This window comes from Halichoerus grypus, chromosome 1, assembly GCF_964656455.1.
Source record: "Halichoerus grypus chromosome 1, mHalGry1.hap1.1, whole genome shotgun sequence".
Classification (NCBI taxonomy): domain Eukaryota; kingdom Metazoa; phylum Chordata; class Mammalia; order Carnivora; family Phocidae; genus Halichoerus; species Halichoerus grypus.
Genome location: NC_135712.1, coordinates 195,997,820 through 196,014,346, shown reverse-complemented (window position 1 = coordinate 196,014,346; position 16,527 = coordinate 195,997,820). Strand labels below are relative to the sequence as shown.

Sequence of the window (16,527 nt, the reverse complement as noted above, 5' to 3'; positions counted from 1 at the left end):
TGAGCCACCCAAGTGCCCCTAGTTCATTGATTTTCAGCTGCCTTTTTTTTTTCTTAAAGATTTTATTTATTTTGATAGAGAAAGAGAGAGCAAGAGAGGGAACACAAGCAGGGGGAGTGGGAGAGGGAGAAGCAGGCTTCCTGCTGAGCAGGGAGCCCAATGCGGGGCTCAATCCCAGGACCCTGGGATCATGACCTGAGCCAAAGGCAGACGCTTAATGCCTGAGCGACCCAGGCACCCCTTTCAGCTGCTTTTCTAAATAGACACATTCAGACCTGTAACTTTCTTTCCCCAAAGTACAGCTTTAGCTTCGTCCCCACTGTTTTGATATATATTATTTTCATTATTGCTATTGTTCAATCTCAGGTAATTGAATTTCCATTGTAATTTTTCCTTTTTAAAAAGAGAAACCCAGGGGCGCCTGGGTGGCTCAGGCGTTAAGCGTCTGCCTTCGGCTCAGGTCATGATCCCAGGGTCCTGGGATCGAGCCCCGCATCGGGCTCCCTGCTCCACGGAAAGCCTGGCTCTCCCTCTCCCACTCCCCCTGCTTGCGTTCCCTCTCTCGCTGTGTCTCTCTCTGTCAAATAAATAAATAAAATCTTAAAAAAAAAAAAAAAAAGAGAAACCCAAACATTTGAAGACTTTTGCATTTCCTGAGTGTTTGGGTTTTTCAAGATTAGGTGCTTATCATAGCTGCATTATGGTCAGAAATATGTCTATAAAATACCCAACTTTCAAACTGGTTGAAATTTGTTTCATGGCTAAGTACATGATCAATTTTTGTGATTGTTCCACAAGAATCAGAGAAGAACATATATTTTCTAGCTGCAGCATACTTGCCTAATTATATCCATCTTGTTGTGTTAGCTGAATAGCCCCCCTTAATATATCCAAGTCCTAATCCACAGAACCTATGAATATTTATTACCTTATAGGGCAAAAGAGACTTTGCAGATATGATTAAGTTAAGGATCTTGAACTTGGGAGATTATCCTGGATTAAACTCTGAGCACTAAATGTAATTGCAAGGGTCCTTATAAGAGGCAGGCGAGGTCAAAGGAGAAAGGAGATCAGATGACAGACACAGAGACTGTGAGTGCTGCATTCTGACTAGAGAGGAAGGAGCCGTGAGCCAAGGCATACAGGTAGCTTCTAGAAATTAGAAAAAGAGAGGAAACATTTTATCCCTAGAGCCTCCTGAGGAACACTGGCCTGCCAACAACTTCCTTTCAGACTTCTGACCTCCAGAATCAAAGAGAATACATTTGTGTTGTTTTAAGCCACTAAGCTTATGGTAATTTGTTTTTGCAGCAATAGGAAACAAATACACTTGTGAGAAATAAACATTGTGTACTCAAATCATCTCTGTCTTCACTGGTTTTCTGGCTGCCTATCTGGCAATGGAAAGCAGTGAACTCCCACTCTAGGGCAATGTTTTCACTTTCTCTGCCACCTTCTATTTGCTTGTTTTACATATTTTGAGCTTTTTTAATAATTTATGTTCCTGATGAAATAAACCTTTTATCATTATGAGGTGAATCCTTTTTATCCTTGGTAATGCTTTTTGTTTGAAAGTCCATTTCATCAGAAGTCAATGTAACTATCGTTTGGTTATTATTTTCCCCGTGTATCTTTTTCCATCCTTTTACATTAAACTTTCCTATATTTCTACATTTTAGATGTGTCTCTTGTAATCAGCATACAACCTGATTTTTTTAAAAAATCTAATCTAAAACTGTTATAGTTGGCAAATTTGGGTCATTAACACTGATGTGATTTCTGATGTAATTTTTGGAGTTGTTTCTCTCATCTTTATGCTTTCCATTTGTCTCACTTTTTCTGTTTCTTTTTGCCTTCTTGTCCTATTTTATTTTTGTGGGGGAGGACTGAAAGGTTGATCTGTTTTTCTGATTCTATTCCCCACCCCATTTCTGTTCTTAGAGTGACTGTAAGTGGGTGCTCTTCTCTACATGCCCTAGGCTGCACAGTGTGGTTTGTCTCTAAAACAAATCACCTCAAGAAGACAGGCCACACTTTCTGAATTCTTATGCCTTCTTTCCACGGGCTTTTTCTTGTCGACAAGCTCCAAGATCATCAGTTATCCTTTCTTTGCTATTTTCATTGTACCCTACCCCTAAGTTGTTTCTAGCAGCAGGAAGTAGAAACCAAATAGATTAGAATCCTGCCTAAATCAAGGATAAACAGCTATGCAGAACAGCCTGAAAGATCTACTACATACAAAGTTGATTGGCATCTACTTTGTTTTAATAGCTAAGGTTACTAAATAAGAACCCTTTTGTGACAAAGGTACTATTTGTTAGGGGGAAAAAAAAAGCAATAAATACTTTTTAGGTGGGTTTTCCTTCAATTTGTTATGCTACTTATAAGGTTAATAAAGTAACCAAATGTTAGAAGGAAACCTAAACGTGTATCACTTTTATAACCAGCAAAAAACAAAGCTAATAAAAACAAATTTTCCTTCAATTTTTGATAACACCAGACCTGATTTAAGTTAAAAAAAAAAAAATTTTGTAGATGAGTGTCAAAAAATTAAATTTACACTCTTAATAAGTAGTCTACAGTAATTATGAAACTTCTATAGATTTAATAGAAAATAAGACACAGGTGGAAAAATCTGTCCTCATACTTGATTATGAAATCAGACAATATGCCAGAGTAATTTCATGAAACAAATTTTATCTGTGCATATAAACATTATCTGTAGTAAAATAAAGAACATTATATCACACTGCAGAGAAAGACAATGAAATCAAACATACCTCTACAGCTGTTCTTTGCTATTTAACAGATAGTATACTTTTACATGGATTTTATTGCCCAATGCCCTTTGTTGGACTTGTTTAAATGACAACTGACTATGCTGCTCTGATTGTAATTTACATCTTTTTTTTTTTTTTTTTTTTTTTTTTACATCTATCTTTAAATCAGAAGCTCTGGCCAAGAAGAGATTATAGCCTATTGAAAATACAAGCCAGTGGCCTGGAGATCTAAGATGGTATGAATGTCTCCACTGGGTTTCCCGATGGCATCACCAGTACTCACTCACTATTTATCATTATACACTTGAAAACGGGATCTGCTGAGGCTAGCACACCAATTGTTTTTATAGAAGTATTTATTTACTTAGATACAAGCTGTAACATAAAATAAGGTTTTGATAAGTCAGCCAACCAAAGAGTGCAAACAAAACAGCATGTACTCCAAAAATGGACAAACTCCCAGCCAGACCAAAGTTACTTTAATTTTCCTTCACTGGAAGATCCATTGAAAAGGCATTAACTAGTCACAACCTAATGCCTACCAGCTAAGGCAGCATCCTCTTCACTTTCTGAGCCATACTGAAGTGCCATGGTAATTGCTGACAAACGACCCCCTTGGACTGTTCTTTTATTACTACAAAGAAAAACAAGCAATCAGAAGACAAGGAAAGATGTTATAATAATTTGGTTACTTTACAGGAAACAGGAGCTGTTAACAAAGCATTCACATCAAAGAAAAAGAATTTCTATTCAACTGTTTGTGATCAATTTATCTTTGTACTTTTTATAGTCCCCATAATCAATCTTAGCCAAGACCAATTTTTTTCTCTCAAAAAAGAGGGAGTGGTGTAGAAAGCCTAAAATAGGCTACTTGCAATTGTGTGTTACTTAAATGCAGCACTACTCCTTATTTTATAAAAAATAAAGATTCATTCATCATTACTGGTTAATTCTCTTCTAAGATGTTCATATTCTACAACGAACACAAATTCTATTTTGAATACAAAATCTTTTAGTATTTGACCACAATTTATTTTACTGGAAATATTAAACACTACCTGACAAATAACTTCTGCTTCAGCATTTTCCAGAAGTCAGCTCAGGCTTACTATAGCACCTCAACCTTTTAACATAATAACCCAATTATACCCCAAAGAATTACTTCATGATAGCCATCAGGGAAACACTAGTAAGCCTAGCCTCATAAACAAGGTCAGTTCTCAGACTAAACACACTCACTCTCTCACCGGTAGTACTTGCTAGTGGGATTTCTCTCTTCACCAAGGCTGCCTTTACTGTGCGAAGGACCTGTCAGCCTGGCTGTAGCCAAATTTGATGGAGTCCTATCCAGAAATAAGATAAAAAGAAACTCAGAAAACTGACAGCTGAAATCAGAATGGTGGGTAAACAAAAAGGAGGCAACCATCTTTTGTTGTTGTTGTTGTTTCTAAGAAACGCTCATATATTTCTGAGCCATTACTATACAACAGGCTTTGCTCCAAAACCTGAGGACTCTGCTGAAGAGAATGGACAAGGGCTGGTCCTAGAGAGCTTATGGTCCCTGCAGTGACCAAGGATCTGGTAATGAAGGAAATGTCAGGGTCAGAAGCTTTGAAAGCAGCCACTCCAGCTTCCATTTCTCGAAGGAGGAAATGGAATCCCAGAAGTAAGACTTGTTCAAAGTCCTAGTCCTTGCACAAGAAAGAGCCAGGATGAGACTTTAGATCTCCTGACATCTGGCTAAATGCTCTTGCTGCCAACATAAATATATACTATTATATTTTACACACAAATATCATGATATTATGTATATGCTTTTTTTTTTTTTAATTTTTATTTATTTGACAGAGAGAGAGACAACGAGAGAGGGAACACAAGCCGGGGGATGGGAGAGGAAGAAGCAGGCCTCCCGCCAAGCAGGGAGCCTGATGTGGGGCTTGATCCCAGGACCCTGGGACCATGACCTGAGCCAAAGGCAGACGCTTAACAACTGAGCCACCCAGGAGCCCCTGTATATGCTTATATTATATACATTTATATGTAATACATGTTACATATAAATATGTACATGTATATAGCAATAAGAGCAGATAATAGTGTTTAGCCTCAAAAACCGTTATTAAATTTTTTTTTTTAAGATTTTATTTATTTGACACAGAGAGACAGCAAGTGAGCACAAGCATGGGAAGCAGGAGAGAGAGGGAGAAGCAGGTTCCCCGCTGAGCAGGGAGCCCGACGTGGGACTCGATCCCAGGACCCTGGGATCATGACCTGAGCCGAAGGCAGACGCTTAACCGACTGAGCCACCCAGGCATCCCCAAAATCATTTGTTTTTAAATAAAGCCTTCCAGCTGCAATGACGGGGCCGAGTAAGAGTTATATCTATTCTCCTCAGAATCACATTATCAACTGTAAATATAATTTTCAAATGCAACATACATCCTGTTTTCCACTGCACTGATTCCACCAGCTTCTATAGAAAATTTGGCAAATAATAAAGGCACAAGGATTTTAGACATTTTATTATTTTTTTTAAGGTTTTATTTATTTGATTTTTTTTTTTTTAGATTTTATTTATTTATTTGAGACAGAGAGAATGAGAGAGAGAGAGAGCACATGAGAGGGGCGAAGGTCAGAGGGAGAAGCAGACTCCCTGCCGAGCAGGGAGCCCGATGCGGGACTCGATCCAGGGACTCCAGGATCATGACCTGAGCCGAAGGCAGTCGCTTAACCAACTGAGCCACCCAGGCGCCCCAAGATTTTATTTATTTGAGAGAGAGAGAGAGAGAGAGCATGAGCAGGGAGAAGGGCAGAGGGAGAAGCAGGCTCTCTGCTGAGCAGGGGGCCTGATGTGGCACTCGATCCCAGGACCCCGGGATCACGACCCGAGCCAAAGGCAGATGTTTAACTGACTGAGCCACCCAGGAGCCCCGATTATAGACATTTTAAAAACATACCTCATTCGAAGGCTTGACTTAGCCATTTCATGATGTTCAATTTCTGCCTTTTTCATATAAAATATTTTTTTTATAGAGTTTGCATCCTGTCAAGATAAAATTACTTGGTTTAGGAAAAAAAGGACAGTTTAAAATGCCCTCAGTCATGCACTGGACACTTTCTATGGCACTCTTCCATTTGGGAGTAGGCTTCCATTTACTATCCATAAAGCTGCATCCTCTAACCTTTCCACAACCTTTGAAAACATCATCACAATTATACATAAGTTAAAAAGCCTCCTAGCTCTTTCACAATTAGTCAAGCAATACACAAAGATCTAACAGTGAACAAGGAAAAATGGGTGAAAATACAATCAACTCTGTGTCCACTGACCTAAAAACTGATACAAAGATACACTTCTAAGATTAAAGACTATGCACACAAATTTAGGATGAAGTACTTGCTTAAATCAATAGCATATTAATATATCAAGTCTAGTTTCCCTTCTAAAATTTATTTTAGGGAAAATAATGAGACCAAAAAGTACAATCTTAAGTGCATCAACAAATTATTGGTACTCTACTATTAATGTCCTATCAAGGACGAAGAATACAGGAACTTCATAGCTCATTTCTGATTTTCACTCAAAGTTTCTTAAAAGATGAAAGTTTATTAAAAGGTGAAAGGTTAACTACCAAAAGCAACTATATTTGAGGCAGCATTCTGAAAGTCTAAAATAACTTTACTCCCAAAAGGTTTTCTGAGAGTCCTCTGCTAAATTCCCAATGATATATTATTAATTCAAGAAATGTCTATAAGCATCTGTGTTATAGGACTACAAAATTTCTAGGAGAGAATTGTAAAGCAATGAAATAGTAATTTCACACTGTGTGTTGCACTATAGAAATTGCTTTTTATATTTATGAAGTTTAAAGGAAAGACTAAAGCAATATTTAACTAAAAAGTAGATCAAAAACAAACCTTACATCTGGCATAAACATAGACATATAAATGAATGAAATCGAACTGAGATTCTAGAAATAAACCCATACACCTACAGTCAATTGATTTTCAACAAGGGTGCCAATGCAATTCAATGCGGGAAAGAACAGTCTTTTGAATATAAGGTGCTGGGAAAAATGAATATCCCATGTGGAAGAATGAATGTAGATCCCTACCTCACATCTACCTCAAGTATACAAAAATAAATTCAAAATGGATACATTTAGGTTTAAGGGTTGAAACTATAAAATTCTTAGATGAAAACATAGGTGTAAATCTTTGTGGCCTTGGATTAATGCTTTCTTATACAAGACACTAGAAATACAAGCAACCAAAGGAAAAGCAGACAAACTGGACTTAACGAATTAAAAACTTTGTGTCAAAGGACACTACCATGAAAGTAAAAACAATCCACAGAATGGGAGAAAATATTTGTAAATCATGTATCTACTCTAATGTCCAGACATTAAAAAATCTAACAATTCAACAATTAAAAAACAGGTAACCCAATTAAAAAATGGGGTAAGGATCTGAATAAAAAGGTTTTCAAAGATATATGAATGGCTCACATACACACAAAAAGATGTTCAACATCACTAATCATCAGGGAAATGATATTCGAACACAATGAGATACTACTTCACACCCACGAGGATGGCTATCATACAAACAAAAATGGAAAACAAGTTTTAGTGAGAATATGGAGAAATTACACTTGCACATTTCCAGTGCAAATGTGAAATAGTACAGCTGCTTTGGAAAACAATTTGGTGGTTCCTCAAAAAGCTAAATATATAGTTACATGTAGACCAGCAATTCCATTCCTGTATATTGCCAAGAAAAATGAAAATACTATGTCCACATAAAAACTTACACATGAATGTTCACAGCAGCATTATTTATAATAGCCGTAAAGCGGAAACAATCTAAATGTCTAGCAATTGATAAGGGGGTAAATAAAACATGGTATATAAATGTAATGGAGTATTACTGAGCAACGAAAAGAATGAAGAAGTGATACATGCTGCAACATGAATGCCTTAAAAGCATCATGCTCAGTGCAAGAAGCCAGTCACAAAGGACCACATTTGTACGATTCCATTTAAATGAAATGCCAAGAATCAGCAAATTCACAGAGACAGAAAGTAGGCCAGTGTTCCTAAAATGGGGAGATTGGGAGCAAATGGAGTGACTGCTAACTGACTGTGGTCATGGCTGCACAACTCTGCGAATACACTAAAAACCATTAAATTGTACACTTTGAGTTAAATGTATGGTATGATGTGAATTTCATCTCAATAAAGTTGTTATATAAAAATTGCTGGCTCTAAATTAAGGTATCTACTCTAACCAACGAAAACAACAACAGCGATAAACTAACCTTGAATACTTGAGAACCAGGCTCATTATAAGTTTTGGCATTTTTTGCTAGGAGATCTATATCTTTGGCCATTGCATGAATACTCTTGTAGCTTCCATTCTAGAGTAAACAACAAAACATAGCAGTTCCTCTTAATTGAAAGTTAATCAGCATGATCTTTAAAAAAAAGAACTCCACATATTTTTAAATTCTCACCATATTCAAAGACTTTATTGGAAAATACACATGTGAACAATATATAAAGTCATTTTCTCTTTTATAAACTATTAAAATTGTCCATTTACACACAAGTTTTTGAGATAGGTAACAACCAGAGCTATGTTAGTTTCACAAAAATCTATAATTTTTAAAAGATCCAATAATGTAAAAGTTGTTTAATTCAGCAAACACACAGTGCTTACTATGTGCCAAGCACTGTTCTAAGTACTTCATGAATATTAATGCATTAAGGTGGACTTAAGGGTGTGAAGTAAAACTCCTCTAGTTTTACAGCCCACTTCAGATAAAATAGTCTAGCACAGAGGCTGCACTTTTTGAGGACCTACTATGTACTAGGCTCCATGTTAGAGCTGTCACATCTTAAAGCTCACTCAATCCCAAATAATCCACGGAGACTTAGAACTGCCTTCAATTTTCAAAGAAAAGGAAAGAGGAAGACACTCTAAGCAAAAGGTACACATGATTAATGAGAAGGACACAGAAACGAACAGACACATTCTAGAGAGACTGAGAAAACCAAATTAAGTGGAGTGGAGGATTAGGGAAGGTAGAACCATAAGCACAGGCTGTATAGGTAAGGACAAATGAGGCAAAATCCAGACAGCCAGGCAAAGGAGAGCAGCTGGTGATTTGCCAAGTGAGGATACCCAACATCTGAGCACTCTCTGTTTACCTTTCTTTTTTCTTAAAGATTTTAAGTACTCTCTACACCCAACATGGGGCTCAAACTCACAACCCCAAGATCAAGGGTCGCATGTTCCACTGACTGAGCCAGACAGGGCACCCCTGAGCACCCTCTTTATTTGGAAAAAATCCTAGTACAGGTGGTAGGGAGGAACCTACTTTCCACAACAGAGGGTAAAAGTGGATAATAGCACTGCTAGCAGCCTGGCAGCCAGGGCAAGGGGAGATAATTCATGCTTGAGCCTTGAGAGACTAAAGCGAGGGCAAGGAATAGAAAAAAATGCATTCCTACCTCCCGCAAAGGGCAATAAAGCAGAGGGGAGCAGTGGGCGTCCAGGGCCCACAGTGGCAAATGACACTGGGAACAGCAATGGCACCACAAAGAGACTGCATGACCTCAGCTGTGTCATGATGTCCCTGAGTTCTGCCTACTTCCCTAAGGCTAGTTCTCCAGCTTGCCTTCCCAACAATTCCATGAGCTATCTGGTACTCTTTTCACGGATTCCCCTTCTACTGGAGTTATTAGAGCTGGTTTCCGTTGCACTGCTACAAAACTGATTTGCTAGTGGAGGCACTAGAAACAAGTGACAAGGCTCTGGGGTGTGGAATAGAGAGGAAGAATAAAATAGGAAGAAAATTAGGGTCAGGAAGCAACATGCAGAAAGGACCAGAGAGCCTTTCATCAGAGAAGTAGTAAAGACTATTACAGTAATTTGGACATAAGAGGACAAGATCTTGCTTAGGGTGATGGCAAAAGGAGATGCTTCTATGGGACTTTTGGAAGGAAGAACAGACAAGACAAGGAGAGAGGTCTCAGAGAGAAGGCTGGGGCTGGGGTAGGGGTGTCTAAAGATCTGATTTGAATTTCAGTATTACAAAAACATCTTCCCCCAAGGTAGATGTTAGGAACCCCAGGAGTTCTAGGAGACTAAGTCATTACCAGTAGTGGCTAGGGATCTGCCTTAAAAACCAGGCGATACATTAGAGAATCTGTATTTTAACATTCTGTGAAAGTGTATTATGCTACCAGTAATCACTACACTGTTACTCTTTACTACTCTCCTAGAATTTTAAAGCCAAGGAAGTTTCTCCCTGCTGGCAAACCACGTGCCTTCAGTCTCATTTCTCAATGAGACCATGTGACACATTAAATTTTCCTTTTCATTTTACCTACTGGGAGCCCCAAACCCTTACTCTGGGAGGATCACTAACTCACACTGACCAAGGCCACATCCCACAGGTGCTCTATGAGATGCTTCACATCCATTATCAGTGCCCCCTCCAAGTCTGCAAACTGGTAACACTACACTCAGCATACAGCAGAGGAAGCAGGCAAGTCACCTGACTGAAGAGATATAGCTAGTAAGGAGCAGAGCTAGGAAAATAACCCATGTCGGTACAACTCTAAAAACTGGATTTCTGGTAAAATTTAGCTCTTTCTCCCTACACCTTCTTTAACTTCTAATCATCAGGTTTTAAATTTCATTATTCATTCACTCAATAAACATCTATTGAGCACCTACTCTGTGGAGAGGCAGTAATAGTGCAGAGGTTAAGAGCACAGACTGTGGAGTCAGAATGTCTAGATTCAAATCCCAACTCTTCTCCTTACTAGCTGATGACTTGAGCCAGTGACTTACCATCTCTGTGCTTCAGTTTTCTCACCTGTAAAACAGGAATAATAACAGTATCTACCTCATGGAGTGGCTGTCAGAATTAGCTAATACATATAAAGCACTTAGAACAGAGCAGGCACCTAGCAATGCCAGGTGAGTGTTAGCTGCTGCTATTGCTGGAGATACGGGGAAGAAGGCACTCGAAGAGAACAAAGTCGCTGTTTTCACTGACCTTACACTCTAACATATACTGAAGGTAATTTATTCTGAGACATCCTAAAACTATTTGGAAGCAGATAAGAATAAACAACAAAGCTTTACTGCTAATGCGCCTTTCACAACCAGAAATGTCTATGCCCAGTGCTTTTTAATTTTTGTCCTAAGAGCAAGATTTACTATGCCAATGAAAATTCTGCTTTCCTCCCTACAGATAAAATGCAAAAGGGACACTATGCTACCTCCTCCAAAGCTATAATCAGTTATACCACTCTGATCTGTTTATTATATTGCTAATAACCCCTTACAAAGACATCTGTTCTGTTTTCTAAAAGCCCCTAAAAAAAAGACCTCAGGCTGATCTGCCCTAAACCATCTATGGTTACATATGGTCATCTTCATACCTGTATCCTCTGGGCAATGGTCTTGAGATCTATAGGCTCCTTAATTATTGCATAATAGTCTGGATATTGCTGGAAGACAAAAACCCAGGCATGCTAAGTAAGAGAAAGTATCCAGGTAATGAAAAAACAAGGAAGCACGCTGACAATCTGTGAATCAACTGAACAGCTCCGTCAGATGCAGGGCTGCAGACACAGCTGTACAGCATATTCTTCCTTACAGCTGAAGCAAAAAGAATTTAATTTTAACAAGCTTCATGAAATACACAAGGGCATGTTGTACAAGTTTACAGGTAGCATTTGGTAATTGCCATTATTCAACTAATACACCATAATTTAATGTTTGAAATACTCTAAATTCACAGAATCACAAATTTTAAATTTAACATATTTATGCCTGGAAACGAAAGAGAAGAGTGTTTTTGAATGCTCTTATAAGCTCTTTTAATTTTACAATCTAAATCACACAATATTATTCTATTTCATATAAAATTATTACTATTATTATTTTTTTAAGATTTTATTTATTTATTTTAAAGAGAGAGAGCACATGTGCCCACGAATGGATGGGGGCGGGGGAAGAGGGAGGGGGAAAGAATCTCAGACAGACTCCACGCTGACTGTGGAGGCCTGACACAGGGCGCAATCTCACAACGCCGAGATCATGACCTGAGCCAAAACTAAGAGTCGGATGGTTAACCGACTGTGCCACCCAGGCGCCCCTCATATAAAATTCTTAAGGATCTACACTACATCACGTTGCAAGTTTGTTAGCTTCATGTTTAACTTAATGCTTCTACTTACTTTGGTCAAATTAATTTTTTTCAAACTAAAACACGTTCAAGTGAACTACATTAAAGAAACAAAGTAAAAGGGGCTCCTGGATGGCTCAGTCAGTTAAGCGTCCGCCTTTGGCTCAGGTCAAGCCCCACATTGGGCTTCCTGCTTGGTGGGGAGTCTGCTTCTTTCACTTTTTTCACTTCTTTCACTTTCACCCTTTCACTCTGCCTCCTCCTCCCTGCTCATACTCTGTTTCTGTCTCTCATTCTCTCTGTAAAATAAATAAAATCTTAAAAAAATAAAATAAAATTATAAGCACTTTCTGATTTCTTATCAAATATTATCTCATCACAAGAAAAGAAGTTAAGTATGTTAGAGGAATGTTCTTGAAGAGTTTCACAAAGCCCACAGTGCAGGGACGTCTGGGGGGCTCAGTTGGTTAAGTGTCTGACTCTTGAGTTCAGCTCAGGTCATGATCTCAGGATCGTGAGATCGAGCCTGTGCTCTGTGCTCAGCAGGGAGTCTGCTTGAGATTCTCCCTCACCCTTGCCCCTCCCCTGAAAGCATGCCCTCTTTCAAATAAATAAAATCTTTAAAAACAAAACAAAACAAAAAAACAAAGCCACAGTGCATTCACTGCCCCAAGTCGTTTCTACAGGTTTGGTTCCTTGGAAGAAAACAATTGAAGCTGACCAAAAATCAAAAGTTGGTCTACTCAAGGGGGAGAGGTGTGGGTTCTCCAAGCTCTTCCAACCTGTTCAAGTCCTTGAAGCCCAAACAACAACAAAAAGCAGGAGGCTACAGCCTTCACTCAGTTACTGGGCTGAAGGTATGATCTCAGGGATGCTTCCTCTCATCTGATTCCTCAGCTTACCCTTACTTTCTTAACCCTACTCTTTTCTTTGCTCGGATCGAACCCCTTTTCTCTCTCTACCAATTCTACTTTTGAGAAACAGTTCAGAAGACAAATTATAACAAGGCCACCCAGGCTGGGGTGGAGTGTAATCCCAGCTGTTGGGTCTACATATTCACAATCCCCCTCTCCCACTCAGCCAGTCCAGCTTGGGAAGGGCTCATAAAGGAAAGGTAAAAACTGCCCTCCCCTCTCAGGCTCAGTCCTTGTTGACTTTCAAAACTGTCACACCCTGAAGGACTGATGGGAACCCACTTTTTCCAACCAATTTTTGCTACATGGTGTTCCCGAAAGCCCTCCTGGAATGGGGGAACAGGATATTAATGTGGTTTTTTTGTTCTGTTTTGTTTTTGTTTTAAAAGTAGGTTCCACACCCAGCATGGAGCCCAATGCGGGGCTTGAACTCATGACCTTGAGATAAAGACCTGAGCTGAGATCAAGAGTCAGGATGCTTAACTGACTGAGCCATTCAGGTGCCCCAGGATATTAATGTTTTATTGCTTCAAGTCTCCCTTGGTGGCTTGACCAATGGTGATGATCTCCTGCAGAGTAAGAGATCTTGAGTAAAGACTATACTCCTTTCTTATAGTTTTTTTACTGTAGTTAAATATACAAAAGGTTTACCATTTAATCATTATAAGTGTGTGGTTCAGTGGCATTAAGTACATTCACATTATCGTGCAACCATTGTCATTATCCATCTTCCAAACTTTTCATCTTCCCAAACTGAATCTCCAGACCCACTGAACAGTAACTGCCCCCTCTCCCTTCCTGCCAGTCCCTAGAAACCACAATTCTACTTTCTCTATGAATTTGAATACTCTGAGTACCTTCTGCAAGAGGTAACATGTAATACTGGTCCTTCTGTGACAGGCTTATTTCACTTACCATAATGTGTTCAGGGTTCATTGTAGCATGTGTCAGAATTTCATTCTTTTTTTATTTATTGTAAATATTTCATTTGCTTACTTGAGACAGAGAGAACGAGAGAACAAATAGGGACGGGGGAAAGGGAGAAGCAGACTCCCTGCTGAGCAGGGAGCGGGATGCGGGCCTTGATCCCAGGACTCTGGGATCATGACCTGAGCCGAAGGCAGATGCTTTAACCAACTGAGCCACACAGGCACCCCTCATTCTTTTTTTAAAGGCTGAATAAAACTCCATTGTATGTATATACCACATTTCATTTATCTAGTCATCTGTCGAGGGACATCTGGGTTGCTCCCATGTTTTAGCTATTTTGAATAATACTGCTGTGAACACGGGTGTACAGACCTCTTTGAGATCCTGCTTCCAATTCCTTTGGGTATATACCCCAAGTGGAATTGCTGGATCATATGGTAATTCTATATTTAATTTTTTGAAGTTTCTTAAAATTTAAAACATATGACCAATATCATCTCTGTATTTTTCTAATCAGATCCACACTTAGAATAGTAGTGGTCATATATGCTTGTGGTTTTTTTTTTTTTTTTTAACTTTTTAAAGTAAAGTCTACACCCAACATGGGGCTTGAACTCATGACACCAAGGTCAAGAGTTGCATGTTCTACCGACTTAGCCAGCCAGGTGCCCTTATGCTTTACTTCTGATGTGGTAACTGTCCTACAACTAGTCAAGACACATCTCTAAACAACCAGTCTTGTCCATGACTGATGGGGAAAGCTGCAAGGCACTCATCAGTCAATAAGCATTTCTTGCACACCAGTGACATGCTGGATTCCGACTACATGGCAAGGACACAAAAGAAAATCGGATATAATCTTTATTCTTAAATTCAGGGACATGGGAGGGAGGTAGATAAAAAGTAAATGATCACAATGGAGTTAAGTGCTACAGTGAAGTACTTCTAAAAGTATATCCTTGTCTAGAAATACAAGAATGCTGAGGCCATGGAAATTTTTGTAGTTCCATGTGCTACCGTGGAACTTTAGCTATGTTCACTGCCTTTCAGTTATGAAGCCACGAGAGGCCCTACCACTTTCAAAGGGTCTCACTTGTCTAGAAAACCTCTTCCTCTTTGGGGTAGATGAGTACTATTAGATCTCTCTCTTCTCCATCACCAGGAGATCAGAACTAAAAGAGGAAGAACTCATTTATCTTCTTCTCATTCTGTCTCCTGAGCAAAGAGAATGTTTCTTCTCTTTTATAACTAAAAGGCTTAGTTTAGGTACTTATTTTGTTATTTAAGAATTACCAATCGTGGAAACAATCCAATGTCCATCGACAGATGAATGGACAAATAAAATGTGGTATATGCACACAATGGGAGTATTATTTAGCTTTAAAAAGGAAATTCTGACACATGCTACAACCTGGATGAACCCTGAATACATGATGCTAAATGACATAAACCAGATATAAAAGGCGAAATATTGTATGAGTCCTCTTATGATCAGGTACTTAGCATAGTCAAATTCATAGAGGACACAGAATGGTAGCTGCCAGAAGCTGGGGGCTGAGAGGGAGTGGGGAGTTATTGTTTTTTGTTTGTTTGTATTTTATTTTATTTTATGGGGAGTTACTGTTTAACGGAGAGAGGTTTTTTTTTTTTTTTTTTTAAAGATTTTATTTATTTATTTGACAGAGAGAGACAGCGGGAGAGGGAACACAAGCAGGGGGAGTGGGAGAGGGAGAAGCAGGCTCCTGGCTGAGCAGGGAGCCCGATGCAGGGCTCGATCCCAGAACTCTGGGATCATAACCTGAGCCGAATGCAGACGCTTAATGACTGAGCCACCCAGGCGCCCCTGGATACAGAGTTTTTAATTAAGGAGATGGACATACAATATGAATGTACTTACACCTCAACTGAACTATACACTTAAAATGGTTAATTGGTTGGGCGCCTGGGTGGCTCAGTTGGTTAGGCGACTGCCTTCGGCTCAGGTCATGATCCTGGAGTCCCTGGATCGAGTCCCGCATCGGGCTCCCTGCTCAGCAGGGAGCCTGCTTCTCCCTCTGACCCTCCCCCCTCTCATGTGCTCTCTCTGTCTCAAATAAAAAAAAAAAAAAAAAAAAAAAAATCTTAAAAAAAAAAAATGGTTAATTGGTTAATCTTACATATATTTTACAATAAAAAAAGAAAAACAAATAAACAGTAAGAATAACCAATCAAAAACAATTTTGTTTTAAACCCACAACCTTTAGGCTTGCTGCTGTGGCCTCAAGGAGGATCACTTGGCAGCCTCCAATGCCTTTCACTAACTTTACCTTATTTACTAAAAACTAATAAATTTTCTAAAGTACTGAAAAACGGAAACCAAACCAAGCAAAGACACGCTTTAACTCACCTGTCTTTAATTGCATCACTTACCACTTTAGAAGGCAGTTTCTGAAAAAGTTCACTAATGAGACGTCCTGATGGATTTGTGGCTACAACTATGGCTTCAAGAAGCTGCTCCAGGATCTCCTTCAAGTAACTTGGAGAAGACTGGGAGGAGGGGGTTAGCAGGAAGAAGAGAAAGGAGAGAGAAGGACTGTGAGAGAAATCCAAAAATCAATGCTAAAATGTTAAAGTTAATTCAAAAAAGCAACTTGTAAACAGTACTTATTTAGTGTAAGTTTCAAGAATCCCACAGAAACACTCTGATGTTGGACAT

General features: G+C 39.0%; 1 protein-coding gene across 20 annotated transcripts in view; it reads right to left on the bottom strand.

Annotated features, from left to right (window-relative positions):
• The window catches only part of PBRM1 (polybromo 1), a 116,301-nt gene that overhangs the window by 72,592 nt on the left and 27,182 nt on the right, over positions 1-16,527 (bottom strand). For all 20 annotated transcript variants that reach the window (XM_036102591.2, XM_078077287.1, XM_078077293.1 and 17 more), the window contains 6 exons: positions 16,242-16,358; positions 11,240-11,308; positions 8,101-8,199; positions 5,738-5,823; positions 4,028-4,123; positions 3,323-3,414 (listed from right to left, as the gene is read on the bottom strand). In XM_036102591.2, coding sequence (XP_035958484.1) covers positions 3,323-3,414; positions 4,028-4,123; positions 5,738-5,823; positions 8,101-8,199; positions 11,240-11,308; positions 16,242-16,358 — 559 coding nt within the window. The remainder of the gene's footprint in view (positions 1-3,322; positions 3,415-4,027; positions 4,124-5,737; positions 5,824-8,100; positions 8,200-11,239; positions 11,309-16,241; positions 16,359-16,527) is intronic.